This window comes from Phyllostomus discolor, chromosome 6 (assembly GCF_004126475.2).
Source record: "Phyllostomus discolor isolate MPI-MPIP mPhyDis1 chromosome 6, mPhyDis1.pri.v3, whole genome shotgun sequence".
NCBI lineage: Eukaryota > Metazoa > Chordata > Mammalia > Chiroptera > Phyllostomidae > Phyllostomus > Phyllostomus discolor.
Genome location: NC_040908.2, coordinates 12,207,832 through 12,224,063, shown reverse-complemented (window position 1 = coordinate 12,224,063; position 16,232 = coordinate 12,207,832). Strand labels below are relative to the sequence as shown.

The following is a 16,232-nucleotide window of genomic DNA, read 5'->3' as shown; positions in this document are numbered from 1 at the left end:
TATATATGGGTCACCTGTATAAAGATGGTTAAGGTCACTATGGAAAATGGATAATAGTACCTGGGAAAGTATATGACATGAAAAAGAGAGAAAACTTAGAGGACATGTTAGAATCTTACTGTTAGTAGAATCTTTTTTGGAGGAATACTTGGGAATAGTATTATTGCATAACCAAGAATGTATTTGATTATTTTTGTTTGTCCTATAAACTTTTCTGTTCAATATAATTTAACTGATTTTCATGTGAGAGACTGAAGTTATCCACTAGAGTTGTGTATATATTTGAAAATGAAATGTTACCTACTTCTATATGTGAAGTCATAGGGGGAAATATTTATTAGTGAGGACCTAAGGAAATTTCAGAATCTCATGTCTTATTCTCAGAGGACTTAATGATCTTTGCTTATTTGGTTTACCAAGACCTTACTCTCTTGAATCTAGTTAATTTTAGACATGTCTGCCAGTCAGAGTAACTTATTTCTTTTTTTTAATCCTCGTCTGAGGATATATTTATTGATTTTAGAGAGAGAGGAAGGAAAAGAGAGGGAGAGGGAAACATCAATGTGAGAGAGAAACATCGATCAGTTGCCTCTTGTATGTGCTCAGTCAGGGATCTAACTTGCAACCTAGGTATGTGCCCTGAAGAGGGATTGAACCCACACTGCAACTTTTTGGTGTATGGGATGATGCTACAATCAACTGAGCCACCTGGCCAGGGCAGTAACTTATTTCTTTAAGGTTTGAGATCATATGCAAGAAAATTCAGCTACTTTAAAAATGTTCATTATTTAGACTATTTCTTTTTCTACATTACTTAAATGCTGTCTCTCATAGATATATTCATTGTACAACATTTTCAAGAATCATAACAGAATAAAGAAGGGAAAGAAACCTTCCAGAACCCAATGGTCAGAGGCAGTCATTGTTAACATTTTGATACTAATTTTTTCAAGTACTTTCTTTACACAGTTTTTATATAGTTTTTAAATTTACAAACTGTTTTAGGTGTTTAAACATTTAAACTATTAGGAATGTTTAAACTATAACTATATAAAATCTCTGTTGCTCCTTTTGATAGATTAGTGATTCTCAAGCTGTTTTTCATTGTTGTCTCCTAAGGACAAAAATTAAATTTATATCTAGATAAATTACTGTTAAAGATTAAGATTTTGAGCCCTGGCTGGTATAGCTCAGTGGATTGATCACGGGCCTGCGAACCAAAGGGTTGCTGGTTCAATTCCCAGTCAGGGCATGTGCCTGGGTTGCAGGCCAGCTCCCCAGTATGGGGAACTGGAGAGGCAACCACACATTGATGTTTCTCTCCCTGTCTTTCTCCTTCCTTTCCCATCTTTCTAAAAATAAATAAATAAAATCTTTAAAAACGAAGGTTAAGATTTTGGTTTGGAAGGTCACAAACCGTTGTAATAACAGATTTTTTTTTTACTCTACTTCTGGATCAAATTTTGCTCCGTTGGAGGGTGATATGGCCCTTGCTGAGAATACATGTGATAGATGATATTTTGAAAGGCATTTAAATTATTAGAGTGTATACACAACATAATGTCTCCTATGGATAAACATTAAAATGTTAGATTGGGCATTAATCTTGGTCCTTAGTTACTAGGAGATTAAAGAATGATAGCTTTATTTGGCTGGACTGAAATGTATACTTGAATTTTACTACCAACTTTATGTTTCTACACTTATTTCAAAAGTGTAATTTTTTGAACTTTATGTTCAATAGTTCCTACCGAAGCATGTATTTCTGAATCATAAAACTATCTTATATATTTAAAAACATCAGTGAACAGTTAAAATTATTTTGTGTTAAACTTTCCCCTTTCTTTCCAAGGTACGGTTTGATAGCATAGGTGGATTGAGCCATCATATTCATGCACTAAAGGAGATGGTAGTGTTTCCGCTATTATATCCAGAAATTTTTGAAAAATTTAAAATTCAGCCTCCAAGGTAAGTATTGTTATTAATGTTAATTTATCAAGTTTTAATTAGTAAATTATTATAAATATAAATATTTCACATGTGTTTATTTGATGTGTTCTAGCAATGAGAATTAGGAAAGAATTTTTTTTTAGGGCACTTAAGGCTGTAGTACTGTGTTCTTGAAGTTTACATTTCTGCATTTAAGGGTCAGGCACAGGATGAAATTCTTTATGCAGGTCTAGAATATACAAGTGGATTGACCAAAAAGATTTTCCTTTTTGGCTTCCTGATATCATTGAGTTTGATGCTCTATATTATTTAGTCTTCAGAAGCACAATTTCAGTAACGTGATTCTTTTACTTAATGATGGGGTATTTTTGAAGTAGTAAGCTTGATAATTTATTGTTTATGATTTTTTAATTGTGTTTGATCATGAATGAGGTGTTTATCTAGTTAAATATAAGAAAAGGCTAAGAAATTATGTTAAAGGAAGTTGGATAGAATCAAATATTTTGAAGATGTATATTTATAGACTTAGATTTAAACTGCTAAATGTTCCCTACATTGGCTTTTTAAAATCATAATAGCAATTTATTTGTTTTTTATATGGTGTAAGTTAAATTTTAAAAATAATTGTTACTTTTAGTATAGTTTGAGAAAAACTTAAACAAAACAGTTATAAGGAGAAAGTGTCATAAGCAGAAAGTAATTCTCCTTGGGGATGAACAATTTTGTATATTGTTTACAGGTTTCTTTTGTACATTTATGTGTATATTAAATTTATGTTTGTCTATGTTATACACATTTAAAATGAGGTTATTCAACAATACTCTTACATAACTTTTTTACTCTATAATATATTCTAGACACCTTCCATATTAGTAATGTACATGTTATTATTTTTGACAGCATACTAGTGTTTTATTTTATAGATGTAACAGTGTATCTGTCCTTTAGTAATACATATCATTTAGGTTTTTTTTTCAGTTTTTCACAATTAGAAACTGCTCTGTTTAGCATCCATTTAAAATTTTTTAAATAACATTTTTTAAAAGTATTTGTATATGATACACTCTAAGCTGTGAAATTGCAGGGTCACGGGGAAAATAAATACACTTACAATTTTGATATGTCTTTCCAAATTACTCTCTACTCTGATTTAATATATATATATATTTTTTTGCCTACCAAAGCTTGGTGCTTTGAGAATATACTTGAGGACTCTCAGCAAAGAGAAACTTTTGTCTATATACTAAAAAAGCTTTTTTCACATCTAATAATTATAACAGCTGTCAATACAAAATTATATGGGAGATGTAACCTTTTACATTGTTTATTAGTGATGGTGATAACATTAATTTACTTTCATTAATTTTTTATTCCTCTAGGGGCTGTTTGTTTTATGGCCCTCCTGGCACAGGTAAAACCTTGGTTGCCAGAGCGTTAGCCAATGAGTGCAGTCAAGGAGACAAAAAGGTGGCTTTTTTCATGCGAAAAGGAGCCGACTGTCTGAGCAAGTGGGTTGGTGAATCAGAACGGCAACTTAGGCTTCTTTTTGATCAGGTAAATGAAATCGGCTAATAATGAGATGATCTTCTGTAGCATGTTTGCTACTAAATGTAGCATTTACATTTAGTCTGTAAATGTGAACTGTTCATGAGGAGTCATATTTTCCAATCAGTATGTCAAATTTCGGATCGATCTGAATTTGAATGCCTGCCTTAGAGGTGTTTAATAGCAGTTTTGCTAGTACTAGTTTAAGATGATTCACAACACATTTATTGAGGTGGCTGCTGGGGACATAGTATCATGTTAGGTGCTTTTGGGAACCCTGGTTATAACATATTTATCATTAGATTGTAATCTAATTGAGGAAATAGAACAAGTATAAAAGTTTAACATGAAATCTCACAAAGTAGTATATTACTTATTTTCATCAGTTGTAAATGTGTTGGAAGAATTCAGTAATACATGAATGCTTTTAAAAGACTAGGTGAGTGAATATTGTATAGCTATCTTTACTATTTATACATAAGTTACTTAAAAATATTATTTCCTAATACGTACAAGAAATAGTCCTGGTATAAGTTTACTTTGGATTGTTGAGATAGTAAATGAAGTCACTCATATTTGTCAACGCAACTTATGTTTCATTGTGGCTAAGGAAATTTACATGAAATAAAAACAATGCTTTCAAGAAGCATTCTTTGAGCACCCATTATTGAATTCTGTGTCAGTCCTTTGTAAGTGGTAAAACACTTCAAATATAGTTATTAGTTATTAACATGAAAAACTGCTGTGTTTTGATGATGGACCTAGGAAGAGGCATATGGCAAAATTCCTACCTTCAGAGTGCTCAGTGTCTATTGGGAAGCCAAACATATGCAGTCTGTGTGCTTCAAGAGAACTTAATAAGAATTGAAATCTACAGGTGTATGATAACATTGGTTGACAAGGAAAGAATTCACTTTGGAATTGCTGACATTGTCCAGTGACTTCATTTTAAATTTTTGACAGTTAAACTTCTTAGCTGCTTCATGCTGGGGAGTAGGAATGTGTCTTAGTTTTATTTAAAACTATACCATAAATTATGATGCTTTTTAAACCTAAATTTACTTTATTTGTGTCCCATAGTTTTCTTTGTGGGTAAGAGTAGAGTGGAAATGTTTGCTTTCTCTTACAGAAAAGATGACTGATAGTGTTGTCTTTTTAAATGAAGGCGTCTGCCTTCCTAAATGAAACACTTGATCTGTGTGCACTGAATGAAAGGAAGGAGGGGTGACATGTTGGCTCTGAGTTTGGCATGTGGTGTCAGGGAAGTGTTAGTTCATATCTGGCTTTACTATTAAACATACAACTTTAAGCAAATAAAAGCCTCTGATCCTTAGTCACCTCTTCCATAAGAATGAGGGAAATAATGCCTCTCTCACTGGACTACTATGAGATTTTACGAAAAGGAAGTATGTAAAGTGCTTATTACAGTGACTGGCATGTAATATACTGTGCTTCCTTTTTGCTTTTTTGTGAGGCTGTAGTTCTAAAAAAGAGCTGTGTTTCATGTATGTAAAAGTAACAATCAAGTCTTTATAGTTTTTCTCTTACTACACAATTCTAGTTTTACAAAGTTTTTTCCAAAAACTAGGTTTTATGGTTGAATTGTCCTTCATTTCAAATTATTGGAGAGTGCTGGAAGTTTAGTGGGTCTCCTGTCAGTCAGGAGAAAATGGAAAAATTGTGTCTATTCTTTAGTAAGCTGACCTTGTGAACTAATATTGCTACAAAGTAGTTTTGAAATATGAACTATATTGGGTAAATTATATAATAAAGATTTTTCATTTGTAAACTTCATTCACCTTAAATCAAATTAAATTTCTGCTAGATCTAAGATTTAAGTGAGAAAAATGACACTGTGAAACTACCAGAAGAAAACTCAGGAGAATTTCATTTCTCAAAGTTGGGAGAGTGTAACTATGGAAGAAAAAATATACTATATAAAATTTTTTTGAGATTTTGCATGGTGACATATTGTAAGCAACACCAAAATCTAAATCATAGGGTGAGAGGATTAAGCAAAGAAAAAAAGAAAAACTCATGGACACAGTGTGGTGACTGCCAAAGGAAAGGTGGGGGTGGGGGAGGCAGATGAGTGTGAAGGGGGATAAATGGTCAAGGAAGGAGACTTGACTTGAGGTGGTGAACATACCATGCAATTTGCAGATGATGTGTTGTAGAATTGATGGATTGTAGGATATACCTGAAACCTATATAATTTTATTAACCAATGTCACTTCAGTAAGAGAGAAAAAAAGATAAATGATACCACTTGCAGAAAAATATTTGCATTTCCTTTCACAGAGAGCGGTCTAATTTTTAAAATAAATAGCTCTAAGAAGTTAGTAAGCAAAAGGCCAATAATCTGATAGAAAAAGTGGCAAAGAATACAAATAGAACTTTCTTAGAAAAAGCAATGTGTCTCTTAAACATATGAAAAGTGCTTACTCATGTTGATAATAGAAATAAAAATTAGAATGAAAATGAGATAACATTAAGATGAAGAAGTTAGATAATACATTGTTGGTGAGCACTCTTAAATATTGCTGGTGAGAGGGTAAATTTCATCAGTGGGAGGCAATTTGCAAATGTCTAAATTAGAAATGATACATGCCTTTTGAAGCAGTGGTTCCACTTTCAGAATTAACTATATTGCTATGGTAAAATGTTAAATGTACACAAATATTTGTTCAAGCATTGTTGATAATAGGGAAAGGTTGAAAACAGCCTAAATGCCCCATGAGTAGGGGACTAGTTTAATTATGGTACATTTTCTAGCTGTTAAAAAAGAATTTAGGCAGATATTTATGTACTTATATGGAAGCTAATTAAAATACATTGTTTCATAAAAAAATAGGCTGTTACATGACAAAAGAACAGTGTGTATAGTATGTTTATAATGCATGAAATAAGATAAAAATAGTGTATTTAAGAAGATATTCCTGTGTATGTGTGAAAATGATATATATGGAATAAACAAATAGAAAACAGTAGATGCTTACTGGGATGCTTGTGGGATGCAGTAGATGCTTGTGGTTGGAGACTGGGGTGTCTCCGTAATCTGTTTTACCTGCTGCATGTTGTATCATTTGCTTATTTTAGCTGTTAATATGTTAACACAGTAATTAAATATGAGAAATGGAATATAATTCAATAAATAACATTTCTCTTTTTTTACAAGGCATATTTGATGAGACCTTCTATAATATTTTTTGATGAAATAGATGGATTAGCTCCAGTTCGCTCTAGCAGACAAGATCAGATTCACAGGTAATTTTTTCTAATCTGATTATGTTAGATTCTTTTCACTCACTGACATAGTATTTAGCCTTAGCCCTTGGATGAGTGTGATGAAGCTTATTAAATGTGATCTGTGTCCTTGAGGAAGACTTTTTTCTGTTAGCACAGGGGTCAGCAAACCTTGCACGACCTGTGGGCCAAATTTAGCCTCCTGCCTATTTTTGTAAATAATGCATTATTGGAACACAGCTGTGTTTATTCCTGTTTCCGTTATATATGACTGCTTTTGCACTACAAGAGCAGGCAGTGTTGAGTTCTGGGAAAATGATCATAAGGCTTGCAAAGCCTAAAGCATTTACTTTCTGGCTCTTTACAGAAAAAGTTGCCTAATCCTGACTTAGCATAATGTTTTAAAAATTTATTCATGTTACATGTACTCATATTTTGTTCCTTTTCATTTTTGAGTAATATTCCTTGGGGTGTATGTGTGTATACCACAATTTATTTATTTGTTAGTCCATGTTATGGAGATTTCATTTGCTTCTAGTTTTGGCTATTATGATAATGCTATTATGAACATTTGCATACATGTTTTTTATGTGGACATATGTTCTCATTTCTCTTGGGTAAATACCTAAGAGAGAAAGGCTGGATCCTATGTATAAATTGATACTGTTTTCCAAAGTAATTATGAGAATTTGGGTTATTCCTCATTCTTGCCAACATTAGGTATTATTACTGTTTTTAACTTTAAACATTCTAGAAGGTGTGGATTTTCGTTTTCCTGATAACTAATAATACTGAGCATCTTCGCATGTGCTTATTGCTCATGTAGATATTTTGTTTTATAAAATGACTGTTAAAGTCTTTTACCCTTTTTTTAAAAAAGGAACCACTTTTGTATGTCTTAATGTGTTGTAAGATTATGTCCTTTGAAGACAAGTCCTTTGTCAGGTCTGTGTTTTGAAAATTTTTCTGTTAGCTTGGCTTGCCTTTGGTTTGCTTAATTACGACTTTTGAAAAGCAAAAGATTTTGTCTTGATGAAGCCCATTATATAGACATTTTTGTGTATATATATATTTTTGTCTTGAGAGGAATTGCTTAAATCAGTTTGTTAGCAATTCTCTTTTCTTCTAAAATATTAATAGTTTTATCTTTTAAATTTTGATCAGTGATTAAATTTTTTAAACCAGAAGTTCAATTTATCTATTTTCTACTTATTGATTTGGGGGGGGGGAGAGAGAGAGGAACACTGGTTTGTTGTTCCACTTATGCATTCATTGGTTGCTACTTGTATGTGCCCTGATTGGACATCAAACCTGGAACCTTGGCATTTTAGGACGATGCTCTAACCAACTACTTACATTTTTTACAGTGTGGATCGACAGGGTACAAATTCTTTCGGCTTTTCCATGTTTGAAACAGCCTTTATTTAACTTAAAAAAACAATTTTATTGAGTTATATTTTATACCTTGTAAAATCCCTTCATTTTTAATGTAAAATTCAGTGATTTTTAAAATAACTATTCCTAGTGGTACAACCATCTGAATAAATTAATTTAGAACATTTCCCCCCCTAAAAGATCCAGCCTATAAATTTGACCCTCAGCCAACCAGTAATCTCTGTCTCTATACATTTGGCTTTTCTGGACATTTCAAGTAAATGTGATCATACAATATGTAGTCTCTTGTGTTGGGCTTCTTTTCACTGAGTGTGATGATTTTGAGGAACATCCATGATTTAGCATGCGTTAGTTATTTCCTTCCTTGTTACTGTTGAATAGTATCTATTGTGTGGATGATGTCCCGCATTGGATAGATATTTAGGTCGTTGGCATTTTGGGCTATGACAAATAATGCTGCTCTGAACACTCATGTGCAAGTCTTTGGTTGGACATGTTTTCCTCTCTTTTGAGGAGATCACCTAGGGTTGGAATTGCTTGGTTGCATAGTAGTTTTATGCTTAAGTTTTTGAGAAGCTGAGCTTGTGTTTTTTAAGAATATTTTCTCTGGGTATAGAATTTAAGTTTTATTCTTTTTTCCCCTGGTCAGTACTTTAAAGATGTTGGTCTGCTGTCCTCTCCCTCATCTTGTTTTAATAAAGAGTTCTGCTGTCATCTTTGTTTCTTTGTTATATATATTTTTCCTTAGACTGCTTTTAATTTTTTTCCTTCTTCATCACTGCTTTTGTACAATTTGTTTAATGTTGTTCCTCGGTAGAATTTTCTGATTCTTTGATTGAGCTGCTTAAGTGTGTGAACTTCTTGTTTTCATCACAATTGTAACATTTTTGGTCATTTCTTAAAATATAGTTTTTGTCTTTCTTGTCTCTCTCTCTCCTGTGTCCTCTAGTTACATTTATGGTAGTTTAACTGATGCTGTTTCATAGCTTACTGACAGTTTGTTGATTTTGCTTTAAAACTGTAATTTCTGTATTTAATTTGTGGTAGTTTTTATTACTGTGTCTTGTAGTTAACTCATCCTTTTCTTCAATGTCTAATCTGTTGTTAACCACATTCATTACATTTTTTACTTACATATTTTTGTTTTCATCTCCAGAAGTTCTTTTGGAGATGAAAAAGATCTGTTTTCTATCTGCTATACAAAGATATAAGGAACTGTGTGACATAGAATGTGGTTATAACTATGTTAGTGTTCCAATCTGCCTATTTTAATATCTTAAGTTTTGAACTGGTTTTATTTGGTTGATTTCCCTGCCTCTTTGTGTACCTGGCAATTTTTTATGGGAAGGCAAACATTATAAATTTTACCTTGTTGAGTACTAGATGTGATATTTTAAAAAAATATTCATGAGTTTTTTTTTCTGGGACACAGTTAACTTTCTTGAAAACAGTTTGATTCTTTTGAATCTTGCTTTGAAGATTTATTGATCTGGAATAGTCTTCTGTGTAAGGCTAATTCTCCAATAATAAAGTAAGATTCTTCTGTGCATTACACAATGACCCATTAATCATGAGGTTTATTAATCTGGCTCATAGGAACTGGCAATATTCTTGGTTCTCTGTGAGTGTAAAATACTGCTGCTACATCTTTTTTAAAAGGTTTTATTTATTTATTTGTAGAGAGAGGGGATGGGAGGGAAAAAGAAAGGTAGAGAAACAGCAACATGTGGTTGTCTCTCATGTGCAACCCAGGCATGTGCCCTGACCTGGAAGCAAACTAGTCATCCTTAATTCGTAGGCCGGCACCAAGCCACTGAGCCACACCAGCCAGGGCAAATACTGCTACTTCTGATCCTGGGTATTTTTTCCCCTGTGACTTGAGTAAGTTTCTTATGTGTGCACCACTGATTAATATTTAGCTTGTCTTTTTAAAAAATATTTTATTTATTTACTTTTAGAGAGAAGGGAAGTGAGGGAGAAAGAAAGAAAGAGAAACAGCAGTTACCTCTTGCGTGCCCCCAAGTGGGGTCCTGGCCCGCTACTCAGGCAAGTGCCCTGACCGGGAATTGAACTGATTGACTTTTGGTTTGAGGGAGGACACCCAACCCACTGAGCCACAGTAGTCAGGGGTATTTAGCTTAAATCTTGAGGGGCTCTGAATATATTTCCTAAGTGTGTTCTCCGTGCAGTGGTCTCTCTGATACTCTTTCCTGTGGCCTTTAGTCCTTTTAGTCTCTGTGGAATCTCAGCTCTGACTCTACCACTCAGTGCCTCAGCTGATCCCTACCAGGATGCTATCTCTCCTACATTGCAACCTGGAAGGGAAAGCCATTAGTTGGATCATTGTTTCCATGCTATATAATTTGTGTTTTTTCTCTTGCTGCTTTCAATATTTGCTCTATATGTTTGTTTTTCAACAGTTTAGCTATGATATGCCTCAGTTTAGGATTTATATTCTGATTGGTGTTTATGATGCATATATCAGCAAATTTATCTTTTTTTTAGTCTTGTCTTCCACTTGGATAATTGTTTTGATCTATCTTCAGTTAGTCTTCACTTCTTTCTTTGTCATTCTGTTTTGCTATTTTGTCCACCCTATGCTTTTTTAATTTCAGAAATTATATTTTTTAGTTGTAGATCTTACATTTAATTCTTTTTCATCATTTATGCATTTCTACTATGATTTTCATGCATTTAAACATTTTGTGTTCATCAAGATTAGTTAATAGTTGCTTTAAAATCTTTTTGTGTTAGTTTTAACATCTGGTTCACCTCACTTTTAGGCCTGCTTGATTTTCTTTTCTCTTGAAAATATGCTCTGTTTTGGTTCTTTATCTGTTGGGCAATTTTGGATTTCATCCTAGAATGAATGAATGAATGAATGAATAGGGGCAAAGAGGTAGAAAGAGAGGGAGAGAAATATCAATCAGTTGTCTCTTGTAGGTGCCTTGACCTGGGACTACACCCCGACCTGGGACTAAACCCACAACCTAGGCATATACCCTGACCAGGAATTGAACCAGTGACCTTTTGCTTTGCTGGACAATGCCCAGCTAACTGAGCCACACTGGTCAGGGGCATATCCTGGACATTATTAATGTTAGCTTGCGGAGGCTGTGGCTTTTATTGTTTTTCTTTTGTGAATAGTATTTTGTCGCAGGGGAGGGTCCACCCACAGAGCTCCCCAATCTGGCCGGCATGGATGAGAATAAATCTACCAAGACAGGATCTGCTTGGGGAGGAAAGGTGGCCAGTCTCTCAGAGGAGAAGGGCCTTGAGCCTGTTTCTCAATGGGCTTTTATTGGATTTAATTTGCATAGGAATACAAGCTCATCAATCATTTTCTGGTAGTAATGATCAAGGAATAGATAACATTCAAAGAACTATGAGGGCTTATTCTGAGTCCAAGTCAGATAGCCAAAGGGCCATAAAACTTTGGGAAACAAAAACAAACTCATTTTATGCTTTGACCCTTAACATTTAAATTGAGGGTATTCTTAGCAAAGGAGGCTTCACAGGATTTTATGCATTCTTTCTTAGGCCCGATATTTCCAGGGAACTTTCCTTTTCAACACAGGGCTGCACCACCCTCTGGCATTATTCCAGGCTTGAATCAGGTGGGGGATGTGGGCAGCTAAGAGATTAGGAGACTTTTTGCAGATAGAATGAAGACTCAGGCTATGACAAAGCCGAGGGGTGAGGGTCCATCACCCCTTTTTCTATAGTCCCCTAAGGTCTTCCCTGATGGCCACTTGAAACTGTGCCTGTCTTAGGTTGTACCTCCCTTGAGGACTCTTGCCTGTCATTGACTATCTACCCATCCTCCAGGAGTCAAGCAGGATGAAGTAATCTGCGCCCCTGCTGTGAGATAAATTTTGTGTCCTTAGTGGCTTCTGGTTCCAAGGTCTTTTTACTCAGCCTTAGCCATTGGGGGTTACAGCTTTGGAAACCAGGCAGGGCAGTTCCCAATAGTACAGTCTCCATTCACTTATTGTGGCTTCACTATATCACGGGTTTTCAAAAGAAAAATTTAATTCTGTATTGTGGAGTTTTTACTATATCGTGGGATTTTGCGGTATACTTCACTGGTGAGTACCCATATAGAATTTTATATGTTGTTAAAATTACATAGGTTTAAGAGTGTAGAAAGTGTTTAAGAGCATATGAAGTCTTTATAAGAGTGTGGGAAAGGTTTATAGGAGTATAGGAAGGGTTTGTAAAGCCTTAAAATATATATAAATAATAAAATATAACACCACTACTTCACAGCTTTTCACCAGTCATGGTGGTCTCTGGAATGTAACTCCTGCAATAGGTTAAGGATCACTGTATTTCCTTTGTTTGAGCACATAATTTTCTGTTTTAGGCTTGAAATGCAGACTGTTTCTTGGCTGGCAATTTTGGTTTCCTTTCAGATATTTTGTCTTTTGCCTCATCTTTTGAGTTTCCTATGCTTTATTAGGGATCGTTCAGAGATGTGGGTAGATAGAATTTAGAGATGTCATTAATCCTTGCCCTTGTGGGATCCCCCACATTCTGTAGTGTTAACGGCTTTCTACTTTTTCCTTCTGAATTCTCAGACTGGAAAGTTGAGGGATTTCCCCACATGATCTTCCTCTCCCACCTTACTAAATGCTCTCTTTGACTTCATGCTAACAGCCAAAGAGAGAGGAACTTGCTTTCTGTATGTGTCATTTTCTCCAAATGACCGTTGAACTCCCACTAGAATCTGACTGTTTCTGTTTACTTACTAGGTCCTTCAGGTATATGCTTATATATTATTATGTACAGTTTTATAGTATTTAATGGGAGTACCTTATACATGTATATGTAACATGAGTGAACTGTGAAGACTTTGTGCTTTGTGAAGTAAGCCAGACACAATATGTCACATTGTAATATTTTATTTATATACAATGTTCAGAAGAGTCAAATTCATAAAATGGTATAAAAACATATCAAGTAAATATTTACAGAAAGCTGCTGTAGCTATATTAGTATTAGACAAAATAGACTATGAGACAAAAAGTGTTATTCATATAAAGAAGAGCAATTTAAAATGATAAAAGCATCAATTTATTAGAATTGTGATAATATAAAATTTGTAATGTAGTTAGTAACTTTTCAAACTATATGAAACAAAAAATGATAGCACTGCAAAGATTCAAATTGATAATCATTATGAGAGATATCATGTGCCTGTCAGTAACTGACAGACCAAATGAACAGAAAAATAAGTTAATGCTCTATAGATTATTTGAACAATCATATTTTATGAATCTGATCTTCTGGGCATACTTATCTAAGACAAATAAAGAATGAACACTTTTCAAACATATACAGCATGTTCAAAAATTGATCCTACGTTATGCCCTAAATTAAAACTAATTTCTAAAATTTAGTAATATAAAGAATTCAAGAAACAACTGGAAGTTAAGCAGAGAATTTTATGTTTGTTATTAAGAACTATTATTGCTCTCCCTTGGCTGGTGTAGCTCAGTGGATTGACCACCAGCCTGCGAACCGAAAGGTTGCCAGTTCAATTCCCAATTGGGGCACATGCCTGGGTTCTGGGCCAGGTCCCAGTTGGGGGCATGTGAGAGGCAACTGATCGCTGTATCTCTTGCACATTGATGTGTGTGTCCCTCATTTTCTCCCCCTCTTCCCCTATCTCAAACAGTAAATAAATGAAATCTAAAGAGAAAAAAAAACTGTTGCTTTAATTCTGAATAACCTATGTTACTAGTAAAACAAAAAATTAAAGCAAATCTCATGTGCACTGCAAAGACATACAGAAATATCAAGAAATCCTAAAGTTGTTTCTTTGAAAAAACTAATAAAATTGGTAAACCCCTTAGCAGTAAACTGTTATTAAACCAACAATTTGGTGAACCTCAAAATAATTATGTTGAATGAAAAAATGCAGAGGAAAAAAAGAGTATTTATTGTATGATCCATGTATATACAATTTTAGGTAATGCAGCTAATCTGTAATAAGAGATCACAGATCAGTGGCTGACTGGGGATTGGGTGGAGGTTAAGGAGGAGCAGCAGGGATTAATTGATTACAAAGGGACATGAGAAAGAGTATGATGGATATGTTACTTATTGATTGTGGTAATAGTTTCACAGTTATATATCAATACACACTTCAAAACATATCAAATTATATACTTTAAATATGTTCAGTGTATTGTATGTCAATTATATCATGAAAAAACTTCTAAAAACCTGTCTTGAACAATATGAGAAAGTTCATTGGAATCCAGTTTACTTGTGATCATGGATATAAAAATCCTAAACAAAACAGTAATGCATGATATCCAGGAAAATATAAAAAGGATCATAAATCATGACCAAATTGATTTTATTTCAAATATGCAAGGTTTTTCCAACATAAGGAAAATCAATTGAGGTAAATCCATCACATTATTATATTAGTGAAAAATTATATGATTATCTCATATCATCTCATAAGATGATATGATTATCATCATATATGATTATATGATGTGGAGGAAATGTGGAGGAGAATTATATGATCATCTCAATAAATGTGGAGGAAATATAAAATTTAATATTTGTTCATGGTAAGATCCCTCATCTTAGAGTACAAGGAATATTTCCTTAAAATTATCTGTAAAAATCCTGTAAGTACATACTTAATTTTTAAATACACATTTATAGCCTTTACTTATTTTTAATTTTATTTTCAATCCTTACCTGTTCAAAATCACTTTTTTTGGTGGAAACTTGATAAAATGATTGTGAAATTTATTTGGAAATACAAAGTATAAGAATAGTGAAGTCTTATTTGGAAGAACAAGGTGGGAATACTTTATTTACTGGTTATTACGGCTTCTTAGGGTTAATATATTTTGATACTGGTGAAAGACTATACAAATAGACCAGTGATTTTTAACTTTTTTTCATCTCAGACCACATAAACTGCTAAAATTCTGTGGCACACCAAAAAATATGTTTTTTGCTGATATGACAAAAATAATAGGTGTAATTTTGATTTATTCACACCAAATGGCTGTTGTAATTTTTTTTTTAATTTGACAATCTGTGGGAAAAGAGTTCAGTGCCCCTGACTAAACAGTCAGGAATTGCATGTTTTAAAAATTCTTGCAGCTCACTGGTTGAAAATGACTGAACTAGACTAATGGAACAGAGCCCAGCGCCATATATAAATCCACACATATTTGAATACTTGATTTATAATAAAACAGGCAGTGCAGTGCTATTGGGAAAGGATGACCTTTTTGAGAAATAACTCTGGGACTACTGGGTCTCTGTTTGGTGAAAAAAATAAAACTGAATTCTTCATGGCATATAAAACAATTCTACTTGGATTTTTAGATCTGTATTTGAAAGATAATACAAATACATTTAGAAGATAATGTAAAAGAAAGGGTTAGGGCAGGCTAGTCAGCCTCAAACATAGTATTAAGTAGTTTGGACTTTAAACATAATAGGCGTTACTAAAGAATTCTGATCCAGGTCCTGGGAATTTAAATTTTTAAAATACAGGCAGCTTTTGGTAGAATTTAAGCTATGGTGTCATTCTCTTGCCATGTTTAAGACTTTGTCTTCTGATAAGCCTTGTACAAAACACTTACAAATGTTGATAAATTCTAACAAACATTTGAAATGTCTCCCATGGATTGGAAAATATTAAGGAAAAGTTTGAGGTTAAATGTTTAAGGATGCTTATTTCTCACCCCTTGTATCACAAGTGAGGCACTTACGTCGTCAATTTTCAGTTATTCCATAGAAAAGAATGAGTACAAATCCTCCCTCTGCATGTTTACCGGGTCTCTAGCATTTTGGTTTCATTTATAGGTTTGGGAAACACAGGTAGAACAGTTAGTTTATTTAGGAGTGAGAATGATTTTTTTAAACATGTCAAACGTGTTGGAGAAGTTATTTCAGGCTGGTGTTAGTACTAAAAATAAAGGGATAGAAGTGAGAACAGTTGGAAAACACTAAGACTGTTGTTACTAGAACTGTGGGTTATGTTATAATTAGACATGAAACATTTCTATTCAGTAATTTTTAAAGTCATAGTTTAAAAATCTAAACTGCATAAA

General features: G+C 33.6%; 1 protein-coding gene across 4 annotated transcripts in view; it reads left to right on the top strand.

Annotated features, from left to right (window-relative positions):
• The window catches only part of ATAD2B (ATPase family AAA domain containing 2B), a 133,659-nt gene that overhangs the window by 41,960 nt on the left and 75,467 nt on the right, over positions 1-16,232 (top strand). For all 4 annotated transcript variants that reach the window (XR_004903598.1, XM_036027701.1, XM_036027700.1 and 1 more), the window contains exons 11-13: positions 1,853-1,968; positions 3,330-3,504; positions 6,674-6,762. Coding sequence is in view for 3 of the 4 variants with exons in the window: in XM_036027701.1 (XP_035883594.1) it covers positions 1,853-1,968; positions 3,330-3,504; positions 6,674-6,762 (380 nt within the window). In the remaining variant the exon portion in view is untranslated. The remainder of the gene's footprint in view (positions 1-1,852; positions 1,969-3,329; positions 3,505-6,673; positions 6,763-16,232) is intronic.